The sequence below is a fragment of the Ixodes scapularis genome, unplaced genomic scaffold (genome assembly GCF_016920785.2).
Source record: "Ixodes scapularis isolate PalLabHiFi unplaced genomic scaffold, ASM1692078v2 PGA_scaffold44__24_contigs__length_19508400, whole genome shotgun sequence".
Taxonomy (NCBI): domain Eukaryota; kingdom Metazoa; phylum Arthropoda; class Arachnida; order Ixodida; family Ixodidae; genus Ixodes; species Ixodes scapularis.
Window position 1 is genome coordinate 16,239,626 of NW_024609873.1, and position 27,439 is coordinate 16,267,064.

Below are 27,439 nucleotides of genomic sequence, written 5' to 3' on the forward strand. Positions count from 1 at the left end.
ACGTGGTGAACCGTCAGAGGCTGTACAACGTTGCATGGTGCTTGGCAGGTCCCGGATTCAATTGCAGGCACTCTTGCCATGTCAAGTCGCGGAAAAAGTACACCTCGCTGATCTGTACTTGTGAACGAAGCAGCTTGGGCGAGTTGGTTGCTCATTTTTACACACACTAGAGCGCACTGTAGCAAATAACACTCACTTTTTCGTGTGTAAGGAGTGAGTGTTATTTGCTATAGTGCGCTGTAGTGTGTGTAAAAAGTGTACTTGTGGCTCTGAAGCTCGTGTAGTTGGTACTTGTTGTTAAAGTGGCTTGCTGCACCATCAATCACGTAGGTTACATGAGCATACCCTAATTGGATTTCACGCTTCTCCAAAATGTTTTCTTATAACTTAAGTTACAGACAATCTCATACCATCGGAGTACGTTTTCCTTCTTTTTTTTTTGTATGTACCTTTATTTTCTACGCATCGTGCGGCCCTCCGCGGCGGCGCATCTATTGGCGCTCACAGGCGCGAAGGTTCAGGCTCTGCCGTGCCCTACCTCCTATATCACGTTACCGCCATGGTTGTACGCTGATCTGTTTGCAAATTCGCGCCGGTTGCTTCCCTTACGTCACGTAGACGGAGACGCTCTACGCCGGCTGTTGAAACAGGCACGGCGAAGCATGCTACAGTGTGGCGCACCTCGATCGCTCCGGCCAATGGCCATTTTTGGGTCGCTTGCACGAAAATGTAATAGGAATTTTCCCTTCAAAACTACCGTCCACCTCTGTGCTGTCAATTATCTTTCCTTGACCACCCCGTACCATTTTTACGCTTTTTAATAATAATTAAATTGTGAGGAACGTGTATATTCACTCCCCATGTACACTCTAAAAAAAAGGGTAGTTATATGTGAGTACCTTTGGGGTGGTAAAAAGTTCTCCCAAATATAACGACCCCTAGGCCAAAAATGACGACTTCACACGTAGTCAAAAAGCAGGTAGTCAAATTTGACTACCCCCAAAAGCAACATGGCGGACGGTTAGCGAGGCTCGGATTCCCCGGTAAGGCCTAGCGAACAGCACGGCTTTTCGGCCGAGTTAGAGAATAGGGCACATACGCCTATTCGACGTCTTCCAAGCGCCATCAGACACTCTAAACATCCGTCCTTAGACACCGGTACCGTACCAATTAGCCGGGAAGACGGTAGCGTGTTTGCCGGAATCGCCGCGATTGCACCCGACGGCATCTCGCTAGATTGACTGTATTTTTACCGCCGGCGGAGAACGCTCAAAAAAGAAATCGTAACGCGAGTAATGGGCACGCTGAATTTATTAAAGACAACGTATGCTTGTCGTTTGCGCGATGAATCGCTGGGGACCTTCGTCGACACCGACGGGAGGCGTTTAACTCGCCCCAACGCCGCGCTATCTTTCTTTCTTTCTTTTTGTTTTTTTCCTATCTCTTCTTGTTTCTGCCTACCTCAACCGACGTGGTTATCCATTGCTGCTTGCACTTCGCAGCTCTTCGACACAGAACAATAATTTAGGTGTCCAAGTGACACAATTATTACGATCGTTTTCAATCTGAAAGGCACGTAGGGAGAGCCCAGTGGACCGCAGAGCCTGGACGGCTGGACCGTATGCCAGCTGTTTCTAATCAATAGCTACAGGACTGCCAACACTTCGCTTATTGAATCAGGCGGCAGCTTGCGAAACTTAGGAGGTGTAGTAGTAACCGCTAGATACGCTAAAAAAATGCTCATTCACTAACTCTCCTGAAGCTCCTGAGCTACGTACGTACTGCACCAATGACAACTCAAGCGCCAACACACCAACCACGATACCGAACACTGTTACGGGCACATACATATCAACAGTACAAAAAGGCACAAGCAACTGCAACAGAACACCTCCGCGACTCTCTACTCTGACGACCCTACCGACCCGATTCGTATATATGCCCTACCCGGTTCTGACAAGGATTAGGCAAGTGACTGCCGCTGTTTAGTCGATGAATACAAAGAGTATCTGCAAGTATTATTAGTATACAGTTATTCTGAGTATTTAAACTGGCCGGCTAGACACCTCTCTTAATCTAACGCTTTGAAAGGCAACATGATATGAAAGTAATCAGCCAGAGTAACACCACATGGCATGCTCCCGATCAGTTTCGGTTTCAGATTCACGCAGTGATAAGCTTACCAATGCCATGTTGCCCCATGCTCGTTGTGCGCGTGTAATAGCAGCAAAGGTTATAATAATATCTGCAATCCTAGTCAGTAATCGGCTAAAGGTAACATAATTCTTAGTCTTGTGTTGTAAAATACCCCACAAAGCCCAGCGTATCATATTTGCTACGTGGAGTTTGATAACTCAAAAAGTGACAATAAAATGCGTGAAGCTGAGACCATAGAGTTATTATTGTAATAACTCCATGGCTAAGACCAAAGCCGTATCTGTTTTGATACGCTGGCAGAGTTTTCCGATTTGGGTAGTTCAGCAAGGCCCCGCCAGGCTGCCGCTGGCAGCTAGAGCAAGATGGCCGCACGCAGCAGCTCGCTCGAAGGCGTACCGTCGGCGTCATTTTACTCGAAAAACAGTCCTATATTCGGCACTTTTTTTTTTTTTTTTTGCTCAGAAAGTGTTGCGGAACCACATTATTCCTTTCGCTGTTGTTTTTGAGTCCCGTCGCTTAGTAACATTGCTTCAAATTTCTGCGTGTCATTTTCGATACAGTGGGTTGCAATTGATGGCACAATTTTTGTCCCAATTTTGATACGTTTTCTTGGTAAAGCTTTGAATGGTACACGTTTTAACCGTTCTTTTTATTGATTTTTTCCTTCTAATTTTAGGTTCCTAAGTTAGGAACATATTGAATAACATGTCGCCGGCGAAGATGTCAGCAATTTTAGTGATCTGTCTGAAAGTGACGAAAATTAGTCCCCCCGCCGCGGCTGAGCCCTCTGAGACAAGTGATGATGAAGAAACCGTAGAAAATTCCTTCGGATCATCTGTAGCTTCGTCTTCTCGTCCATGCAACAAATGGCGAAAGGAATTGCTCCAAAACAGGCATGCTAAATTTTCCAAAGTATTCTCTGAGCCAGATGCCATAGATTCACCATTGTTCCTTTTCCGCCAGTTTCTAAGTACTGATATGCTCACTATGCTAGTGGAGCAAAGAAATGTGTACAGTATGCAGAAATACGGCAGCTCCGTGACGCAACTCTGCAAGAGCTGGAGCAATATATTAGAATATACCTGAAAATGGGGCTTACAAAATGCTGAACGTCATGTGCTACTGGGAGAATGGGACAAGGTATTCTATCACTGACAAGAGTTCGAGAAATCGTTTCTTGAAGCTGATGCAATGCATGCATGTTATAAACAACATGGAAACTACCGAAGAAGCGAAGGAAGACAAGTTGTGGAAGATTCGTCCTTGGATTTCATTATTCCAGCACAACCTCTAGAGCACTGAACAAGAAGAGTTCAATGCGTTGAATGAGATAATGGTGTTATTTACAGGAGGGAGCTCGCTAAAACAGTACACCCCAGACAAACCGACGCCGTGGGGTTTCAAGCTTTGGGGACGGGCAGGCACAACCGGTGTCCTTTACCAGTTCGAGGTATACCAAGGCCACTCCAAAGAAAACTACATTTTTGGACTTTGGGGTGATACTGTCCTGAGCATCTGCTCTGAAATACCTTCAAATGAAGACTTCAAAGTTGCAGCGGACAATTTTTTTAGCTCTATGAACCTTGTTGAAGAGTTAACGAGAGGAATACAGTACGTTGGAACTCTGAGGCAAAATCGGCTGAGAGACTCCAAACTCCAGGATGAGAAGACTCTGAGAAAAGTTGGCGAAGGCTCACATGATTGCTGAGTTTACAATGACAAAGGAATTGTGGTAGTTCGCTGGTTTGACAGGAAAGCTGTCACCCTAGTGTCAAACTACGTCTCTGTTGAGTCAATTCGGCAAGTCAAACGGTATGACAGGAAGGCCAAACTCCACATTGACATCACGCCTGGCAATTGTTGGTATGTAAAATAGTTTTAGGGGGGGGGGGGGATCGACCAGCATAATTATCAGGTGTCGCTGTACAGATACACCACTCAGTCGAGGCGCTGGTACACGTACCTCATATATCATGCTATCTTCGTCTGCGTCGTAAATGAGTGGAATATTTACAGGCGCCAAAGCCATCAGCTGAAGAAGCGGCCACTCAAGCTGAGAACCTTCATTGCCAGTTAATCAGAAAGCCCGATCTCTACTAGAAAAGCACCAAGAGGACGGCCGGTCAGTCTGCCTTTGCCTCCGATGAAGAAAAGGGAGTTCACGCCAAGTCATCCCCAAGATGACGTTCGAAAAGACGGGGCTGGGCATCTTCCAACTGTGGCGAGCAACCGAATTCGATGCAGGAACTGTGTGCCCAGTGTGAACACATTTAGCACTGTTGTGAGCGCGAAATGCAATGTCACTCCGAGACTGAGCAAGCGACGCAATTGTTTCTTTGAATACCATAAGCCACGAGACTGCAGCTGGCAAGGACGTAGCTGAAAAGCCCAGTGTATCATATTTGATACGTTCAATAATTTTTTACTCGTTTGAAATTTCATTGTTCTTTTTGTATGAATATACTCACCTTAGCCATAAATAAAGGCACACAAGTTTCTACAATTTCAATTTGCCTAAAAATATGTTTGAGCTTAAATTTCTCAAGCACTTCAATTTAGTGCTTGAGAATAGGTGACAATTGTAGCGGGCAAACGCTGGCGGCACGCTTTGCAGTGTTGATCGAGTGACCGATGAGTCGCTCTAGTCGCTTCACTTTAGAGTCCCCTAAATTATACTCATGTGAAAAAAAAACCTTTAAAAGAAACAAAAACAACTAGCATAGCCAAGGTTTATTTTTTTTTTGTGCTGCATTCGCAGAACATGTACACCAATATAAAATTACTTTAAATCTTTCAGTTTTCTGTTGACAACAAAAGGTTCGCACTTTTCAAGTATGGGGACACTTGATATAAACAGTGTATTAAGCTCAAAACATTGGGGCATTACAACAAAAACTATACTGTGGATATATATATAAAGTGGCTATGATGAATGCAAAGTGCTCAGGTGGCAATTGTTTGTATTATATTGTTTTCCAAACCTGATTATACAATTTTAATTTAAAAATTATTTTCTCTAAAAAATAAATAAAACTCCTAAAACAACGCTGTAGGTACTTTTGACACATTGTGGAAGTGGAAATTTGAAAAAGAGTCTTTTTCCAGCACCAGACTATCGAACTGTAATAGTTATAGTAATAATACTTTCAAAAGCCAGAAACAACCCATTGAATATGAAACCAACCAGAAAACTTACATGGAAACGGGGAACGTTTAACCAAAAAACAATGTTATGTATGCATTACAAACATATTAAATCATCAAAATATGCAACATCACAGTCACTTCACCATTCTAAAAAAAATACCTAATAATATGTATAACGCATAAAGGGATATGATTTAGGCCAAGCAAGATACTGGGCCATAGAAAAAAAGTTTCAACAATAAAAAAAAGGATGAGTGGGTACCCAAAAATCACCGGAATGAATTTCAGGAGGCCGGGCATTCGTAGTACCAGCATCCACCTCTTGCAGCACCCTTCCCAAGTTAGTTTGCCGACCGGCGTCGTCTGCTAAGGATCTAGCGGCATGTTGTAAATTTTTTTCCCCAAGCGCTTCAAAATCATTCCTTGTTTTTTGCAATCTCTGACTTGAAGGACCTTCCACATCCATAAAATGATTTCCTTTCAAGACTTTTCAAACGGGTGAACAGAAAAAAGTCACACGGGGCGAAGTCCTGAGAATATGGGAGGTTGAGAAGCGGTGTCATGACAGGACAGTGTCTGCTGGGGCATTGTTGTGATGGAACTATCATTCCCCCTTTCCATCATATCGGGGCAATTCTGCCTTATTGAGTTTCGCAAGAGTCGCAAAATTCACCGGTAAAACACCTGATTAACAGATTCACCAAGAGGAACAAACTCGGAGTGATCAATGCCCCAATTTGTTTGTGTTCTTCAGTTGAGGAGGTTAAAGGTCGCCCAGAACGAGGTTGGTCATCAATAAAAAAATCACCAGTTTTAAAGCGAGAAAACTTCTTGCAATTTCTTATTAGCATCTTCCTTGTAAGCTCTCTGAAGCATTACAAGAGTTTCTGGCACAGTTTTTTCTAAAGCAATATTTCACAGCCCCATGTTGTTCTTTCATAATATACTTTGCAAAAAAAAAAAAAAAACATTTTGAAGTGCTTGGAAAAAATATTTATAGCAGACAATGCCAGTCGGCAGTCTCGCTCGCAAAGGATGCTGCAAAGCGCTGCTAGCGGCGGAAGCTGGTACTACAAACAACCCGCATTTCAGAAATTCATTCCGGTTACTTTTGCATTCAACCTGGAACGAATCACTGCACCAAAAACTTTCGATATATGCCATGTTTAAAAAAAAAAAGATGGCAACCAGTCAAAGAGGCTCAAAAGACCTTATGAAAAATTGTTTGGTGATGTGACAACACTGAGCGCGTCGCCATTTTAATGTTGGCAAGCGTCGTCGGTACCAAAGCACGGTGGAGGCATCAGAGAGAGCCGTACGGGCAGTGTACGATAGCGCAGCAGCTGTTTTCCGCCTTCTGACCATGAAATGTGGACAAACAGTTTAAACAATTTACAGCAACTGTCTGATGAAACTCTAGGAGGCCTGTGCACGCTGGCAACAACCTCGTCGAAGCAGCGGAGCAAGTCCTACGCCTTTGCTGTACAAGCTTACACACTGCGGGTTGTCGCCAGCGTGTGCACAGGCCTCCGAAAGTTTCATCAGACAGTTGCGGTAGGGTGTTTAAACTGTTCGTCCCCGTTCCATGGTCAGAAGGCGGAAAACACAGCTGCCGCGCCATTACACACTGCCCTCCACCGTGATCCAGTACCGACAACGCTTGCTAACATTAAAACAGTGACGCTGTCAGTGTTGTCAGACTACCAAGCAATTTGGCATAAGTTTAATTTAGATAATGCAATTTTCTCTGTAACATCAAGCAACATCGGCCACAGTATGTGCCCAAATAATGGCAGACTTCGATAATTGGTGCTGCAGCTACCATACTCCGTTCACCTCTAAGCTGAGACTGCGGTGGAAGCTACGTCCTCGTTAGACCAGCCATACGCCTCTCTTTTGCCACATCATCACGCTCCCGGCCATACCCACGCGCAAAGAGCTGGGTCAGGTGATGAAAGCAGTGATGTGATTGGTCATAGCCATTTTGGAGCTTCTGTTTGAGCAGCCAAAAGTTCATTTTGTGGAAGCAAAAAGAGCTTTTGGAGCACAACCGCAAACTTCATTTTCATTTATATCACTGCAAATGTGAGGAGAGATGGCAAATATTAGGAGAACAAACACCAGCTGTTTAGTTGCTTGTGGAAGCACCAGACACGGCAACAAGAAGACGACTGGTGAAAAACAGCACAAACTGCTGTAGATGATTATTTTAGGTACGAAATCCCACTAAAAAAATGTTAAAATATAATCATTTTGAGCACCTAGATTTATGTGTCGTTCAAGTTCTAAGGGTAACAAAACTGCAACTCTTAATTCAGAAAAAAAAAACAAAGCATAAAAAATAAACCTACAAGGGTCCATATATACCTTCTTGCACCCCGTCTCACTCTGGAGGAGTACCTTTCGCCTTAGTACGCAGGTGTGCTGTGGCGAAGCAAGACACGCAACATAGCGACGCCTAATTTGCAATTGTTGCTTCACTGCATTACACCGCTATGCGGTGAGAAGCGCACTCAACAAAGCTAACTAACAAACCAGAAGTGACCACAAACACGAGCCTTGTTGCGAAACTTCTGAGTACTGTCAGAGCTTGGTGCGAAATCCAATCGAATAGTATGTTATTTGAGACGATTATCGAAAGTCCTGAAAACCCGCACGAGCCTACACTAACGATTCGCCCCAGCAGCGAGGCCTGCAGCTGCTATATTTTCAGTATTATTTAATTGAACCTAAGTTCTGGTGCAATATTGGTGCAAATTCCTCACATTTTGATCAAATGTAGCAAGTGTAGCAGAATAAGCACTTAGGCGCAGTTTCGCACAATTGGCGCAGCAATCACATCACTGGGTGATAAGAGGGAGGCGGCTGATTGGTCCGGCAGGGTGAACATAGTATAGCTGGTGCACACTTTTGAAAAGGGTCTATTCAAGGGTAGCTGACAAGCTGTTGGTGGCTGCAATACAAATAGCAGAAGCGCATACTGCAATGTTCACTCGTCTCCTATGATTTTTAAGTAGCCTTTGTTCTTCTCATGGGCAACACTGGATCCCACCGCTGCCGGCATGTCGTGGTCGAGACAGGTTAACGACGACAACTGATTCATTGCATACAATACGTGGTCCTGTGGGTTGTCGGGCTGGTGGCACCTATTACATGGTAGGCCTTGTCTGCTAACCCTCTTTCGCATCTTTTTGCTGGTGCTTGCCACATGAGGTGCTGTGCTCGGCGGTGGGCACTGGTGTTTCCCACAACAGTTCAAAATCAATATAAAAAAAACAAAAAAAACAGGGTGACAAACCTGCAACAATGTAGCAAACACATGTTTTAGGCTGGCTTCACACAAAAATCTTTTTCAACATTTTGACGTTGCAAGGCAAACAAAATTCTGGAAGTTTCACGATCTAAACCAACAAGCACGCCCCCAAAGGATTGAGGATCCATTCCACCGCCTGGCCATGGTCTGACGAGCAGCTGAAATCTCGTTACATCTTGAAGTAGCAATAGCTGCAATTCCAGTCTCCTGAGTTCACGAGCAGCAACCGCTGAAATAGCAGCGTGCTATTTCTGGTATGATCACTATCCAAAAATACAATTAGTTCATGCTGTATAGACCCAAACTTTCGGAGTGATCACTTGCAACTATGCCTATGTCTTTTGCTGATACACCTAGAACCATAAATTACAAAACTAGAAAAAAATAAAGCAATCAAATTTTGTTGTCAATTAACTTTCTGACCCTGCAGTGATAATTAAATTAAAATAGGTTTAATATCTATCTTGAGTGAATAGGTATATTTTTATTGTAAATGTCCTATTCTTGCAAGCACATCTAATGCAGTCATTGAAATGTGAGAGAGACATCTTGGGACATTTGGGATACGAGTCACCTTACCACGGCCATTGCTAGCCTGGCTGCAAGCATGCCAGTTGACAGTGTCACCAAATACTTTACCAGAAAAAATACATTTGTCTCCATTCATTAACGCCAGGCCACCCACACTGCCAAATGTTGCTCTCCTAACGGTGTAGACACCACGCATCTAAGAAAATGCATGAGGATCACACCCTCCACACTGTACAGCAGACATGACGCACCAAGGGAGAGGGCAGCCATGGGCATGCCGAGATACCGGGTTTGCCGAGACAGCAGAGGCAGCTGTCTCGACTAGTGCTCCAGGTGTCCACAACCACAGACGGGAACAGTCATCTATTGTTGCAATCAACTGTCCCAATAGTCAGATCTCACTAAGCGTTCCAAGCATGCCTGATGCCGCCATAACTTTAGTTCACAGGAGGCAGTGCACGAGACGGCTCGTGTCGACTCGTCACGTGCAAAGCTCCAGCGGGGTTCTCCCACATGCAGAAAGACTTAAGTTTCTTTGATGCATTGTGGCAGCGGCGCCTTAATGAAACTGGCTGGTGAGATTGGTCTATTCAAAGGCAAAAACCCTGAGGCTGCTGCACATCCAGTCGTTCCAACCATGCAAAGCCCCTTTGTGTCCAGGCCATTGGATTCTCATGGGGTGAGATATTTTCATAGTAAAGTATCTGGTGTCGTCATGTCACACCCTGGTGGTTTTCAACACCCATGGGCTATATAATTCTTCTTCACTTTCAAAGAATTCTGTTACATCAGAAAGATGAGAGGTTGAAAACAGGGATGGAGAAGAACGTCATAGGAAAGGAGTGGTGAAGCAAAGCGACTGACCGAATCGTCCTCGGCGAGCCAACGCAGGACACCTGTTTGTGCAGGGCGTCGGCAGGGGTGGTGTGTCGCCTAACCTGGGGGGCCTTTGAAGGAAACCTAGCCCGGGCTTAGGTCAACTGCCAAGACCCCAGTTTCATCAGACACGGGGACACCTAGCACAGCCAGACTTGCGGGGGGTCTTAACCCATGCTGGGCTCGGGGCTCATGGCGATTGGTGATTCCACTCACCAAACACCCACAAGCGCACAAGTCTCCAGCAGCAACGCAACCCTGTAAAAAGGTATTTGGTACATGGAGTAGATACTGATCAAGCCAAGGGCGAGATACACTTCAACTGAAAAAAAAATGAAGGCTCAGCTCAGACATATCATAGATGCCCAAGTGCGGTTTTCTGTCAAAACCAATGTATTTTACATGCTCCAAGTGAACTAATAGTTATCATAGATAAACTCAAAGCTACAAAGCAAAATGTACCCAAAATGCTGAAAGCTGAGCTAAAGTATGCACAGCTTTCTTAACCGAAATATTTAAAAATGCTTTACTTTCACTTGTCTTTCTAATTAAGTGACACCTCTTTTTCAGCTACGAATGGAATGTGCTCATGTGAAACCTATAACTTCATGCTAAATCTGGGTCATTCCTCCTCGGCATTGTGCTGGCTTCCTCAAAATAAAATCAGGTGGCCTTATCTTGGTCTCAACAAAAAAAATAGTCAAGGCTAGTGTTGCTTTAGCAAAGCTCTTTCCTGAGGCTTCCTTAGATAGACCGATTGAGTTACTTTCGAACAAACCAGCCAATAAATAGATTATGGGCAAACAGAATCAAGTTTACACATTCCACTGAAACGAGTAGCCAAGTGAAATCACCAATCAGCTGAATGCTCAGGCGTTTGTAACCTGCCAACTTAGTAGCCTTCAACAAAACCTCTTTTCATTGCATCAATTGGCAAAGTAGATGTGAAACACGTGCAAGACAAACACAGGCATTGTATGATGGTTCCCACATCAATCGTAGCTGGCGTCCTATGAAACTGTGAAATGGCACCTCCCGATGTCACATTGTGGGGAGCTGGCCTACGCAAGCAGAAATTGCAACCGCCTATTTTGGTCATTTCACTGCGGTGTCAGGTGTACGCAGTTTGAATGTTTTTGTGTTCTGCGAAGCTACTGCAAGCACCATGAGTGACGAGGAAGGTGTTGTGATGTCGCCATCTCAACTACAAACAAACAAAGCATTGCAACAACGACAATGATGCCGAAAACCGGTGCTAAAATGCTGAAAGGTAGTGCATGCTTTGGTTTTGCTATATAATTGGTTTTGTTTTAAAGTTCAGAAGGTGAAGAGGAATTGCAACAGCCAGGGTCCTCTGGGGTAACAACCGCTACGAAGTCACATAAGCACTGTGGAAGGTGTTAGCTGTGCCAGGGCTCACGTTTCGTGGTGACGCACTGTGCCTGTTGTCAGGCGCCCGTCAGTATATACCTCGAGCAGTACTAGAAAGATGTGCGTAGGTAGACAGTAACAGCCAGTCAAGCAGCACCAAAACAGGACCTGGAAGGGTACATGGGCTCATCCAGCTTTGACACCAGAGAGGCCTGAGCCAAGCTGGGCTTTGAGTGGAGCCTCAGCAGAATCCTCGAAGGAGGACCAGACAAGCCTTCCTGCATGTACGTCACAAAAAGGTGCCTACCACACACTATTAAGTATATAGGAGGTCGAATTTGGCACGCAGTCTTCCCTCAAAATAAGCTTTAGTCACTTTCCATGACCCCGGGTGTTGCTTGGGGTCTCGTGAAATGACAGCTCCGGCAAGTTCTTGCCCACAGGTACCCCAACAAATGCCAAAAACAGCACCAAGAATATAAGAACGCACGAGAGGCTTATTTTCATTCACATTTTCTGCCTTGTATAGGAAGGCGACACACCCTTGTAGTGATCGCTGACAACTGGCGATTGAGCAGGCATTATCAGTATACAGGAGGCTATGCTCCATGACGCCTATCCTGGGGCCCTATGTTGCGTTTTTGGACTCCCACGGCGACTAGGGAGAAAGAAGTGACGTCAAACACGCAGCAAAAGCAGATTGGATGTTGATTGGTGAGAGTTGCTGATGACGAATTTCCGCAGAAGAAAACAAAAAAAAAGTGAGCTTTGTTTTCTTCTGCGGAAATTCGTCATCAGCGACTTTCACTAATCAACACTTAATCTGTGCTTGCTGCGCTGTTGACGTCACTTCCTTGTTCCTAGACGCCGTGGCCCGTGGGAGTCCACAAAGCGCGACATAGGGCCCCAGGCAGGTCAGTCATGAAGAGCTTTGCACAAACCATCTTCTGGTACGCCGGTGTTGACAAAGACAATTAAAACCATGTAAGAAGGTGCGAAACATGTGCCCAGTTCTGTTAAATGCACCTGGTGCAGGTTCGGGTCAGCTGATTGGATACCAAGAAACGCTGAACATGGCTTATATTATGCCGCACAGCTGGAGAGTTACGTGATACTGATCGACACAAAGCAGATAAAAGCATCGGCCGAGACCACAGTGGAAGCCCAGCGCGACATCTTTGATCGATTTGGACAGCCCAGGACACTTGAGTTTGATGACAACGAACCCAGATTAATATTACTGTTTTCAAACAGTTTTTACAACAGTCATGTACATCACTCCACCACCCCTTTGTATCACCCGCAGTTCATCAGGTTTTCCGAGCATGCGATATCTGAAGACAAGGCGGAATTTATGAGGTTCAACCTCACAGTCTTGGAACCAGGCTTGCAAGCGCTTCCCCGCTGTTGTTGAAGTTTCACTGCTGCAGAACCCCCACAAAAGATAGGAAGTATTCGTCTTAACTGTTAATTGGCTACCACATCAGATCCCCGATTGATTTTTGTCTATATGCATTTGGACTCGTCCCCGCACATGGGAGGCAACCACCCTTTTGGTGTGGGACAGACTGTGTGGGCGCGCAGTTTAGGCCTATGGTGGATTCCTGAAATTGTCTGCTCACTTGATGGTATACGAATGACAACAGTAGGCACCTCAAGAGGACAGCACCAACACCAGGCAGATCAGCTCTGGACACAGCTTCCCCACAAGTGGGCCAGCCTACCTGTAGTAGTTTTTTGACGGAGAGGCAACAATGTTGGAGGTTCGGTGGTTCAATCATCAGGCTGCTCCTTGGCAGCAGGAGACATCCAAAAAGCGCTGGTAGAGCGGCCAGGTGATGGGGTACCCTGATGGGAGACGAGTAGTGGCAGGGTTCACAGTCAACGCGAACGCTGCCGGCGACAAAGCAGAGGTGATTGACTTTTAGGTTTAGATTTCAGTAATTATAGAGCAGAACATAAGAGCTGAAGAACAAGAATGGCAAAGAGGTGCAAGCTCGGACTCGAACTTGCACTCATAATAGTGCAAATAGTGTCTGTGACGATGTAACAAACTAGAAAAAGCCAAATATTAGATTCTCCTTTCCTTATATGTTTTAAACAAAACCCCAAGAAAGACATTAAGGGGGTACAGAATGAAAACTTGAAATATTTCCGAACACTTCAAAATAAGCGAAATATGATCCATGATATCTGTAAATGATAATGGCACGCTTGTATTTTTAGCAGATGGCTATATTTTTTGTTTCAACCGACAGATTCTGGCGAGCGCTTCAAAAACAGCCATCGAGTCGGCACGCAAATCTCGGGATATTTACCCGTGACGTCACACTCGCAACGTCACGGTGCCATACGAGCCCAAGGGTATAGTAATTACGATCGCCGTCACTAGGTGGCGCCAGCTTTATCGTCAGCGCGTTACAATTCTCACAAGTCGGAATGCCCGAGGTTTTTATTTTTTTTTAACAGTAGCTATAGGGAGACTACAATAATAAAAACACCAGAACACAACACTTATCTTCTATTACACACAAGTGGTCAATGAGAGATGATATTGGAAAAACTTCATATCCGAGGAAAGTTTGTCATATTTGAGATAGTCGCAATCAGAGGAAAATGTTGACTTAATGGCGGCTGTTGTGGTCACAGGCATTTATTATAAAAACGTTTTCTTAGAAGAACAATCGAAAGAGAGACAATTAATTTCGCAGCACTGCGATTCACCGAAAGCACCCGTCTAGAACGGAGGAGATGCTAGCTCGTCCGCGTACGGGCAGCCGTCGATAAAGCTTCTTGTCGCATGCTGGTGCACGCTGGTTCTTCAGCATACGGTTTCGAGCGAGGAGGCCAATGAAGACAGCGGCCGTCTTGCAAACACCAACTTCTTGGGAGGCCGGAGCTGGGTCCTGCGCGCTGACTAAATTCCATTCATCCCTAAGCTGAAACTGCGGGGAAAGCTACGTCTTCAATGAACCAGTCATACATCCCTCTTTCGCCACGTGATCACGCTCCCGCTCAAATCCACAGACCGAGGACTGGGTCAGGTGATGAAAGGGAGATGGCTGATTAGTTCGGCGGGCAAGTAGTTCCCACTGCAGTCTCAGCTCAGAGCCGTGTTTAGAGAGTGTTTGGTCAATGGTAGGCGCATGCAGAGCCTGGGCGTGCACCAGAAGCAGCAAGTGGGCTTGACATTCTGTCTTGACCAACCAGAAGCCTAAAAGAATCCCTAGCGGTAGTACCGAGAAACTGTTTTAACCATAGGTATATGTTGGTGTATGGTTTTAATAAGCACGTAAGTGTGAAGTGTAGTGACCCTTCATGGTTTAAAATAGGGTGCACAGGATGTTACAATCATGATCATGCAGAAAGATGCAAGAAACAAACGTGCCGCTCAACTCTGTTTTGCTCGGTGAGAGTGCGACCGCTCAGACGGTAGATTCCCCGCCTTCGGCGCACGGATTATATCGATCGTTCCGCCAGTCCCACTCTTTCACCATAATTTCGGACGACCGTGATAGTAACATCACATGCACCACATTTTCAGTCATCGAGAGTTACTCCGACGCACTTATGAATTTTGTTTCTCGCAACCACCGCCAGTGTATTATTTCCGGCTTCTGATTGGCCACATTCGAATTTGTGAAGACGCCCTGGAACACGCCCAGCCTGCTTTCAGCCGATGGCACTACCTTATTTGTCTCCGATACTTCCCAACCAATGGCCAAACTTTCTACATATATGGCTCTGTCTCAGCTTAGGGGTGAACGGAGTATAGGGCAGCATGTCTGAATGCAATGAAATTTCTTAAAGTCCAAAACCGGGTACAGCAGAGCCACCGGCCAAGGGGAAAAGATCAGAAGGTTTGAAAGGCCACGTCATGCAAGGCAGACTGGCAAACTGAACAATCGCGAGCGTTGGAACACTGTGAAAAACATGAGGGGCTTATTTACTGTTCTATAATAACTGAATGAACACAAGTGTTGGAACACTGCAAAGAACCTCAAAAGCTTACATACTGCCCTAATAAAAAAAAAAAAAAAAATTAACGAGCACGAGCGCAAGAACGTTGTGAAAAACCGCGGGGGCTCTTTTTGTGCCCAGAAAAGAGTTAAACAGTCGAAGAAACGGGACGGGGCGACAGGCTCGGCCGACGCACCAAAATATAGCGGTAGCTGACGCGCCGAAATATAGTGGTAGCTGACGCACGAACATGTAGTGATCCTCTGGTGGAGAGGCGACGATGATGGAGGTTCGACGATCCGGCTGCTACTTGGCAGCAGGAGACATCCAGGAAGGGCCGGTAGAGCGGCAGCGCTATGGGGTGTCCTGATGGGTGACGAGGCAGAGGCGATTGACCTTTAGATTTAGGTTTAATAAATCACAGAGCAGAACATCAAACCAGAAGAACGCAAACGGTGAAGGAGGCGCAAGGTCGGGCTCGCGCTGGCAAAAGCACAAATAGCGCCCATGACGACACAACAATCTAGTAAAAGCCAATTACTACGCTGCCACTGAATCTCAACCGGCTACTGAATTGGAAAGTTCGCGCACTACGTACGTAGGAGATCACAACCACGACGGGTGCAGCTCGGAAATTCAACCAGTCCGAGATTGATGAAAACAGTACGGGTGACACAGTCACATAACTCAGAGCATGTTTACCCTGCCGATCCTCGGTCCCAGTGTTCAATGGTTAAACACGATCAGATATACAACTAATCATTTTTTTTTAATATTCTTTGCAATAAAATAGGGCAGAAATATATCCTCACTTCAGTTCGGAAAACACCCACGCCGTTTGTTGTTGTTATGTTGCCACAGCTACACTGGCTACACCCCACCACGTCCACATCTGTCCAGACCAGTGTTGCTGCTCGCGCTGACAAAATGTTCATTCCACCAATTTACGCGAATTGCACAACATATGTGATCTTGGCGGATCTTAAAATATCACGAAAGCTAAGGAATCATATCATTTATAGTGTTCCAGTAGTTGTCCAAGTTACTAATATCATTCACGACTGCCTGCACGTGAATATCGGATTCGATAGTGAACACATCCCGTCGTCTCCTGCATAAAGGCGGTCATTCCACATCGGTTTGGGGCCGTCACTTTGCCCAAAGCTAGTAACTCGCCTTTTGGGATAGTCAAAGCCTCCCAAGCGCCATTTGACTACCCAGAGTAGTCATTTTTTCTTAGAGTGTCCGACAACCGCGTTAGCGTCGATTTGACCATATTTCTCACTTTATAACTTAATCCACACCAATATTGCGTTATATTTTTGCAGACTGTGTTAGTACATATTATAAAAGTTAGTTTCAGAGAGTTTAAAGATTATTAAAGATGGCTTTTTTTTTAATGATTTTTCAAAATAATGCAGTTTTAGTTAAATGCCCCTATGTGAGTAATTCTTGTAAGTTTCTCCCGCTAACCAGAACAACACTATTTCACGCAAAGACGAACTATATACAGTGCAATACACTGGAAGAGTTTGAAGACCTTGTCTTTTGCAGATACCGAAAAAAAAAAATCTTAATTTCAGAGCGGTATTGCGCAATGCGCCGTGTTTGCAATATTTTCTCAAAATAGCTACGCTAATACTCGGTGATTAATACTTTTTGTCAATCCTTCCTATGCCTAATTTGTCAGTGAATATTTATACACTCGTAGCCAAAACATTTTTGGGGGGGAAGCCGCCCGAAATGTCAACATCGCGCCATACGCAAAACACGCACGTGACTGAGCTTACAATTTTTTTTTTTCGCCAAGACAAATGTTTTTATTTTCGGAAAGAAGGATTGGTTTTATTCTTGTGGGCATAAAGCCGGCGAGTATTTGTTTTCATAAATATTAAAAATGGTCACCGGATATGAATGTTCGGTTTTATCTGCCAACACCCTGTAAATAAAGCTGTTAAAAAACTTTATTCGGCGCCCTCATTTCCCATTGTAAAAATAGGCAATTTTAGGCAGTTACGTTGACGCGAACGTTTTGTGCCCGAACGATTTCTCTACGCCACTGTGCCTGCACTTGCAAATTGTCTGGGATAAAAAAAAAAAGAAAGATAAAAAAACATTAAGTTTTACTGAATTGTTTTGACTTGTCCGATTCCTCCCCGAGGGAGCTTCGAAAGAGTGCACCAGAATTGTCATGCTTTGTGGTACCTCACTAGTGTGAACAAGGAACACTCAAAAGCAACATTGCATGGAGGATGAAACAGGACGAGCTTGAACGTACGCTGCAAACCACATCTAAAGGCGGTTCAAAAAAGCAGCTACTGTTTCGTTTTGAAGCTATTCGCAGGCGCTCCCGCCAGTTCATAGATTTATAAATAACTGAGTTTTGAGGCCGATGTTTACTTGGCCACGGTTCAGCCATGCGTTCTGTCGGAATTGTCGATTTATAAAAACAAAATGCCAGCTAAAGATACAACATGACCGTGTACGCAAAAGGACGCAATTGAGCTCGCAGGTCCAACTATTATTATACTCACTTCCTATAATTGGCATGTGGTTCTCGGAGTTCTTGTATAACGGTTTTGGGCGTTTGTTTTCAAAGCTCCTGAAGGGAGGCACCTCATTGTAGTTTTAGTTTGTACAAAAACAGCCGCAGGTTTTTTTATGACTAGAGTTAAGCCACAACAACAACAACAACAACAACAACAACAACAACAAAAAACTACTTAGTTACCCTCAAGCGAATATTTTACCAGTTCTTTATGTTTATTAAGACACACTGCGTGGAATCTTTGCCCCGTTACGGCGGCCGTAATCACCCGAGGTTTGAGGAGACCAAACGAAGGATGGCGAAACCGTTTAAAGGGCAGCATACGCAGTTACGTCAATGAGTAATCCATAAAACGAACCCTTCACTTGGAAATGATGCATTAGCTTTTTAATTGCCCTTGTGCGCGTTAAATCGCTGGTTTATTTTCGTCCTGCTTTATCCGCCATGCTGAAATGTTTCTTACTCATTCACGCTAATTTACGTGACAAAAATCGTAACGACTGGGAAGTGACGTCCCCGTGTTCTCTTGGAATTTTGCTTGCATACGAAGTGTCGAGGGAAAGTCTATCGGGGACCAATCATTCACGTTAAAAGAACTTACTGAAAGCCCCTAATGTGGCAGTCGGCTTTATATTGCTTAATGAGCCGGTGGCCCACCCCACCCCATATGTCGTTTACTGCTTTCGGTTGGCACTCATTTAGGCTAACTCTCACTGCTGTCGGCTGCATTTCATATATGTTCGCTCTTGTTAAATACATTTTCTTGGAAATATTTAGGGTGACAGTAAAACAAAAAATTTGCTAAGAAATATTTTGGGGCGTAAAATAGGCTTCACATTGTACCTTTATACATTGTAAACTTTGGGTGTTTGTTGTAACCTTTTACGAAAATTCAGGGAATCATATTGTTTTATTCGTGTCTAGTTTTCAAATTTTTCACGTTTATAATACAAATTTTCAGCTCATTGTTCTTAAACGCAGCACCCTTGTTGCTTAGGCTCAACGACAATAGTCTCCACAGCTTAGCGATGCGGGGTGGCGAAGTAATACTTCGCTACCGTTAATTTTACTCAAAGAATGGACACTAAATCGCAGGGAGTCAAACTGCGAAAGGGGCGATAAACAGAAACAGAAAAGTTTTCCTCTAATTGATACCTCTTATGTAGGATATTGTTCATCCTCATCTTCCTAATCCGTTCTGCGTCAGCGTTTATCTGTTGCTATATTTTTACTACCGATGCTGATATTTTGGTATTAAATGCAGAATGACGTCAGACAAACAACGGAAATATGGAGACGTACGCAATTTAGTCGTTCCCCAAAGCCGCATACCGGCGGTTACTAAATAATCTGCAGGGAAAAAATTAATAAAGTTTCCCGCAAAACGGCGCACGCTCCCTCTCTTCTTTCTTAGATGATGCTATCCATGGGAGCACTCCCGGAGCGCGCAATTTGCGTAATGCACGCTCAATACGTTACTTCGCGCCAGAACATGTCACATCTCGCATCCCGGAAACGCTCCACGCGGGCTGTATTACGATAATGCGCCGAGAGCCGCTGAACGTTAGACGTCACGGCCATAACTCTATCGGCCTCGCGCAAGTTTTCTGATTGGTTGTGACTGGGATGGCCCTGTCTGCTCGCCGCCATCGATGTCACCCGTTAGGTGAGCTTGGGTCCGTCGCCCATTCATCGTTGTAAATGAAACGCGGGAAGACAACCCGAATCTTCTGGGCGTTGGGCTGCACTTCCATCATCCGTTTATTGTGGAGAAGCTACCTTCGGCAGCGGACTCTCTAAGGCCGGTGTCTCGAAGGCGCCCGTGGTCATGTTGTTCTAATGTGCGGCGACGCTAATGTTTCTGTGACGGTGTACATCTTCCGAAGACAGAGTTAGCGAATATTTGCCCAAGATATTGATATGTGTGTATCTAAGTGTGGGAAATCGGAATAACTGTCCAGCTTGAGTTGGACTCTGACGTGTCTCAGCTTAATCTGGAGTGAACGTGCATCTGCTGGAAGCAGCACATGACAGGACAACACGCCACGGCAGTCGGCTGAGTGCATGCATGCAGTATGAGAAGTGACTTGCTCGTTAATTCCCCAATGACGGTATTCTTTCTGCTATCTGATGTCAAGTAATAGCCGACGGCGTCAGGTCACTTATATAGGCGTTTCATCATAAAAAAAAGGATTCGATACAATTTCGTTTTGTTTATTGACGTGGTACCTGTTTAACACGGATCAGTCATATTCGTAGCAATAAGCTCACGTTATGAATTATTGTCTCGTATTTACTCTGTTTCTATGGCAACAAGATCGGTCCTGAAGACGGTTGAATAAACTGGAATCACGGGGGGGAGGGGGGGGGGGGGCGGGGATAAAGTCTAACATGCTTACAGTAGCTCGGCGTCTGAGTACTTTGTATTCATTGAGAATTATCTGCTACTCCTTTTGTTTTCTTCTAAGTTGTGAAGTCTTCCAACCATATTGTTTACGGTTTCATTTTTCGAACTTGCGTGAAAACTATATCCTCTTATTTTGACTGACATATTAAGAATTCCAGGGCGTGCTCTGTCCATTGTATCCTATTATTTCTCTTATTATAAATATTCGAAATTCATGATTTCTAATCCAGATAATCCACTTAACTTATCCCCGATTTCGCGACTGCATCATATTTTAAACACTAAAGTATATAATATTTTTTTAACAAATCTGTCTTTTAAAGAAACAAACACATGTTAAACATGCATGAGTATGAATTTACGCATGTCTATGAATTTAGGCAGGTGTATAAATTTTATCGTGCGTATTTCTTCAATTGGGTATACTGTTTTGCGGTGCTTTAGAAAAATAATGGAATTTTATACTGTAATCTATGCCAAGTGTTGGGGGTAGGGGCCTGTCAAGCTGCAACTGCAACTTTTTTCCCTGCTCTCCACACTCCTCTGGAGGGAAAATAAACGATAATATTATAATTATTAATATTATATAATTAAATTGGATTATCCCTTCGAAGTCGATGAGAATGCGGCATGAGGCGATATGAACGCTGAAATTGAAATCACGAAGCAAGACGTATGAGCAAAATAGAAAGTTTTAATAATAGAGTGTAGACCAATCGTGAGGCTTGAAAAAAAAACGTATTTCCAAACTGCTTTTGTTTTTCTTTTTCTTTTTTTTTCGTTTTTCTTTTGGGGGGGGGGGGGAGGGGGGGGTTTGTTTTTATTCCATACGCCACGTTCCAACGTGTGCCCTTTTCTTTTAATTCGTTATACAAGACACCGTGTCGTTTTGTGCCCGCAGTCTCGGGGTTCAGGTAATGTTTCATCTTTACCAGCTCGTTTGCGCTCTTATATTTACTTCACGTGTAGGTATCGTTTTAAGTGCGATGTTTACACCGCCTTCGAAGTCGCAACCATAGAGTTATTATAATGTGCGCTAGAGGTTTATCAGGCGCTAGTGCGTATGCGACTCCAGGGATGCAAATTAAAGCAGACAGCGCGGAATTTAGAATTGTACTTACCAACCACTCCCCTCTTTAAAGCCCGTCGGGGCCCTAAGGGTAATTGTACATAAATAGATAAATAGACAGCAACCAGTATACTCTTGCGGTGCTCCTGTTCATTCGGATGGGAAAACACGCGTGCAGTGTGTCTCTCCACTGGAATATGGCAAGGGTAACTACTAATTTTTGTCATTTCGGTCGCAACGAAGAGCACGTGATTTATTATTCGAGTTGCTCGTGGATATCAGTATGTTCCTCCGCATTCGGTCCGCATCCGCACACTTTTCTTCCGCACCCAAACCACATCCGCAATGTACTTAAAATATTGTATCCGCATCCGATTCGTATCTGCAAATTTTTTAACCGCGTCTGAGCCCCATCCGCGAAATTCTGAGCCGCATCGGGCCCCCCATCCGCGCAGTCATGATACATCATTAAATCTAGCATTAATTAGAAAAAAATGATGAATCTTTATGGTACCTAATACGCCGTTTGCTAATTTTTCAAAAAGAACTTTTCGAATCAGAATATGGTGCAAGTCATTTTATCGTACTATATTTTATCGTACTTTTATTATGAGCGATCATCCTTCCAGAGAAACTTTGCGTCGCTGGAAAGAGGGTCGCAGTTATAACATCGTCCTGGGAATCTGTGGCATTCTTCTCAGATGATGTGCTTAAAAAAAAAGTACGATTTTATTTTATTTTTTGAACACCAGCTTAAAGCAGACGTATATTTTCTAAACACAAAGCTTAAGAAAGGATAAACTAATAAAATTCTTTTTCGTTCGCGGCAAGGGTAGCGTCTTGCTACGTATAATTTATACGTGGAAACACGCAAGTAAGTGACTGAGGAAATATCCCAATTTTCAATATTGGCAACACCTCCAAAAGGTTTCAGTTTTAAACACGACCGAAAACTGCGTTCTTCAAATGCACATACCTATCAACAACAAACTAGTCAAGAAAAAAAAAAAAAAAAAAAAAAAAACGCAAGCAGACCACGTTTCACTTGACGAGAAGAATTCTCCATTTCTTGTAGCTTGTATGTTTTGGGATTTCTTTGGCCAGTAACGTTTTCCGCTCTTTCCCTGCCAAACAAGAACACGCTTTCCCGGGACGATGATGGCTCTGCATTTTTTTTAAATGTTTCTAGAAACAGTATTTTTGACAAAATAAAACGCTCCCAAGCGACCTTTGGTCAGAATGAGATCTTTCTTGGTGTTAATAAGAATTTTATCACCGGTTGGCTCCAAGGCCGTAATTTTGTCCCGCGAAATATTCGATGGCGCACTTCTTAGTACCCGTTATTTATTCGCTGTACACTCTGATGCCGCACACGCGGACCGCCACCGCAAATATGGAGATCCACACCCGCGGATATCTCAATAGCATCCGCAACTGCAGCCTCTGGCATACGCATACTATCTGCACTGCGCCAAATCTGAATCATTATAATCCGCCAGTTGATTGCGGATATCCGCGGATGATCCGCCAATATGCGGGGCTTTATTTATTATCCCTGCAGAAATGTGATTGCATTAGTTACGGAATTTTTCTTCGCCCTAGAAGGATGCTTAACTTCGCTATATTTAAGGCCCAAACCTCTGCTCTATAGCGAGTGCGTAATAACAAGCGACGATTCGACTCACTATAACAATCGAAAGGAATGTAGAGTGTGTTCAAGGTTCGCCAGAATTCCGGTGGCGCTTAAATAGGGTTAATATTCCAGTCTTCTCAATTTATTAAAATGACCCCGTCGTGCATCTCGCCCAGCTTTATGTTTGTATTTCGTGCTACTTCTTCTACTTATCACGTTTTGAAAAGTCAAGCCAGACGTTGAAGAGAAAAATGAAGTAGATGAATACACAAGAGTTGCAAGTCAGCGCGTGTGCTTGTCTTCCTGAGTGTCTGGTGTGAGATTGATTTTTCCTGCGCTGTCACCGTCAAGTATGGTTCACCAACTCGCCCAAGCTTCCATCCTATCGAGCTGTTAAAACATTCAGAACGTAATGCATAAAGTGCAAGGGCTGTAAAAGTCTTTGTTATTATTTCCGATGCCGGGTGGCTTTTATTGGCTTCTCTGGTTTCTCCCTACTTTCAAAAATATTTCAGCGCAGGTGATTTTTTGAACGTCGAGCGAATATCTTCACACATACACGTGATCGGAATGAATGAAGCAGTGCCTATTTATTGCAAATCAAACTATATTATTTGGCCTTCACTTTATTTCGATCCTCTACAACAGGGGTCTCCGAACCTGGGCTTGTGGGCCAAATCCGACCTGCGGATTTCTTCCAACCGGCCGGTGTCACATTTGGAGCGCGTTGCGCATTTGGAGCGCGTTGAGCATTTGGTGCGCTTTGCGCATTTGGAGCACACCTCGCTTGAAATTCGCAAAAGAAGATACAAGAAAACTAAAAATAAACTGCATCATAACGCGTGTCTTCCCGCCATATTTTGAACTTAAAATTATCATCACCAACGTCACCATTCTCGATCCCCCGCTTCATGTTCGTTTAACTCTGTTAAAATTCCTTTACATTATCATGTACATTGTGCCCATAGTGATATCTGCCATAACTATTGCACATTTCCAACCTTCGTTTTATCATTCTCCTTGGTCTTTCGCACTGCACCAATATGCTGAATTCTCATGCGCTTTAATTTAAGCCTGGGGAGTTGAATTTTGGCCGCCATTGTCGTGTAATGTCATAATTACCTAAAAGATTAAATTTCACATTGAAGTGTATGTGGGCATCTACCTTAAGCTTTTGTAATACTTACTTTAATGTTAATCTCTGTGTTTAAACGCTATTTCTTCGGTTATTTTTCGTTTATAATTGATATATTTTTTCATCCCTCAAGACTGGGATTGATACCTAATCTTTAGCCACAAAGTTTAGAGACCACTGGTAGACCTGCACAAAAAGTTACTGATTCGGTGTTGCTGAGTAGTTCTTGACTTTCGACTTTTCAGACGTCCATCGTTCGTTTGGCACGTAAATCGCTCATACTGAAAAGCGCCGACGCCGTGTTCGTGGTAAGAGTATTTCACAGTGCGCGTAAATTCATGCATGAAGCTTTTTTAGCACTCTACTTAACGCCATCTATTTGAAAAACAAGACAAACAAAAAAACACTCCAACTTACCAATATTTTTATATTCGCGATACAGATATATACCTTACGTTATTGCTATTCGTAACACGTGCTCTTTAAATCAAGAATCGAGAAGAAATGCAACCGGTTTCCCTATAGAAATGCGTTACCGGAAGTTAATTTTTTACTTGTTGCTGTCTGCTTCGATTTGGAACAGCACACTATTTCCAGTTGAACCTCTCTCCTACATTATAATAACTCTATGGTCGGAACAGTGTGTGACACTGCTCTGGCTTCGGGGGTTCAGTGTTCTTAGGGCGTTTCGCGCAATTCGCTCTCTTATTTTGACTTTCGGACTGCCGCATCTACAAAAGTGCCACGGGATAACTTCTTGTTCTATTCTAGTAAGTAATTGGGCTTAAATGAATGACGGGCTGCAATTCTCAAAACGAAATGCTCCACTAAAAATAACAGCTGAAATGATAGTTAGAAAATGTTGGTTAACTAAACCACTAACTGCTCCTTTCTACTCTCATGCCCTGACGTATGACGTGGTCTACAAAGTTCTAGTAAAATAATATTTTTACTTTTTATTTTTTTATTTGTTTAATGTGTATTTGCCTTAGTAGAAACTTTCTGTACAAACAATTGTCACTTAATTTTGACAAGGTTTTATTCTAGCTGCGTGTTATATAGCTTTTAAGGCTAAAATACGGTTTCCAATTTACGAATTGCAAAGAACTAGCTCCTTTGTCATTCGTAGTTTTCAATTAGACAATATACTATTCATCCGCGCAGTCGTTTCAAGTATTTAAGGAAGCTCCGAACTTAAGACATTTTACGCGTCGCGGAACGAAAAGAGTAAAAATGGCGACGTCGCGTCGTAAATTTTCTAGAAGTGCCGTTTTCGTATGCTCGGATTATCACCTTTTTTTCGGGAATTGTAATTTCAGCACGACACTTACAAAAATATTTTGTTTCTAGGATGATTTTTTTTAATTTGTGTGTATTTAATAAAGAAACCAAAAAAGTGATTACGTAAATGTACGGAAGCGTACATTGTCAAATAAGCTTCCGAAACCCTGGTCATCAATAAATTAAAGGCTTAAAAATGATTAAGTATTTTTTTATTTATTGAATGACGAGACATTGCACAAGAAAATAGTCCCGCAATTTTTATAGTTTCCAGTTTTTTTTTGTGTGTAAAATGAATGTTAAAATATACTAATTTTCTAAAGCGAGTAATAAACCAAAAGTTCGTTTGAAGATCCTTTAAAGCGCAAAAGTGAAACTGGGATTTTTTTATCTACATTTCAAGACGCATTGCATGTTTTGAACGCTTTTCAAAGCATGTATGCAGGTTTTGACAAACTACGTACGCACTATTTCAATCTACTTTAATTCGCAATAAACATGCTTAGCGTATCCTTGAGGTGTTCGCAATTAGTCGCATTTTGAGACTTTTCTTTGTTTAATAAGTTTTGGCTGCCGTTTTTTCGGAGTGCGATAAGTTAGTTGTGCTGTAAGATCCCACTTAAAGCCCAACCTACAGAAAATCATTTCAGCAAGGTACGAAAATCCTCCTCGCCACCCTTAACAATTCCCCGTCCCACTTTTAGCTTGACAGCGGAGGACTCCTTTTGTTACTGCATCTTGGAGCGGGTTAAGCCGGGATAAGCTCCCGGCTTATCCAGCCCCAAGATGAAGCAGCAAAACGAGCCCCCCCCCCCCCCCCCCCCCCCTCCGCCGTCAAGATAGGAGTGCGAACGAAAGAAAATGGAAGGGTGGTGAGGAGGACTATCCCACCTTGCAGGTAATTATTTGGTAAGTCGGCCTTTAAGCACAAAATGTCTTTAAAAATATACAAAAATTACGCGAGGCGTCAAATTAACTCCGAAACATTGTGGCGAACGTTCGACTAAATTGTAACCAGACATGTATTGCATGTGACTGAAGATAAGAAGGAATTTATAATGGGTCTCAGATATAAGCCAGACCTTTTTCGGAAAATATATTGAATTGAAAACATCCACATGAATGTATTATTTATTCACGAATGAAAGGTTAACGGTATTCCAAAACTTCATAACTATTACATTTTATGTGCTTCAGAAGTCAACGCAGCTTGGCACCTTTAACTAGAGAGTCGATCATTCTTCTTGCAGACCCTTCGGGGGCCACCGTCGTCACCAGCCGAGTGGGAGGTGACGCCGCACTGCCGTGCCACCTCCGCCACTCGACGCAGGACTCGTGGGCCTCGGCCGTGACGTGGTTCAAGCGGGGACTGCCGGCGCCCGTGTACTCGGTCGACATGGGCTCGCGGTCGGGCAACTTCCTGCAGGCCACGCACCAGCCGGGACGCGTCTGGTCCGGCAGGGCGTACTTCTCGTCGGCCGATGAACCGGCGCTGCTCATGATCGGCGACGTGCAGGCCGCCGATGCGGGACTCTACGACTGCTTGGCGACGTTCGGCAGCGGGCACTCGCGGAATACCACCGTCCGATTTGTTGTCGTCGGTGAGTTTTTCTTTTTATATTATTATTATTTCAATCTGCAACGCTATCATATGTGTGGAAAAATAGAAGCCTAAAGTTAGTTTTACGATCGCAGATATTCCACCACACAAAATATTAACACGTTCATTGCAGAAGAAAGCAAGCTGTCTAGTATAGCTATACGCTAGGCTATGCTATGTTGGCGACTGCGTCTGCAATCTAGCAAAATATAGAATTTATTGGATATACCATTTTTGTTTCACCTCTAAGATTCCTAAATGGTCGAAATTCTTCGCTGGGGCGCGTCAGATGCCCTTCGGTTGTTTGGCATGTAAAACCCCCGAATTTGACTTTTCTAACCTCTTTAATTTGGTGTAAATACACAATCTAGGTACAGTAAAGTCTCGAACGCATGCCAACCCTGGGAAATT

At 43.8% G+C, this 27,439-nt stretch overlaps 1 protein-coding gene across 1 annotated transcript in view; it reads left to right on the top strand.

Annotated features, from left to right (window-relative positions):
* The window catches only part of LOC120845266, a 103,472-nt gene extending 76,287 nt beyond the window's left edge, over positions 1 to 27,185 (top strand). The window contains exons 2-3 of the mRNA XM_040217098.1: positions 26,679 to 27,029; positions 27,124 to 27,185. Coding sequence (XP_040073032.1) covers positions 26,679 to 27,029; positions 27,124 to 27,185 — 413 coding nt within the window. The remainder of the gene's footprint in view (positions 1 to 26,678; positions 27,030 to 27,123) is intronic.
* The last annotated feature ends 254 nt before the right edge of the window (positions 27,186 to 27,439 follow it).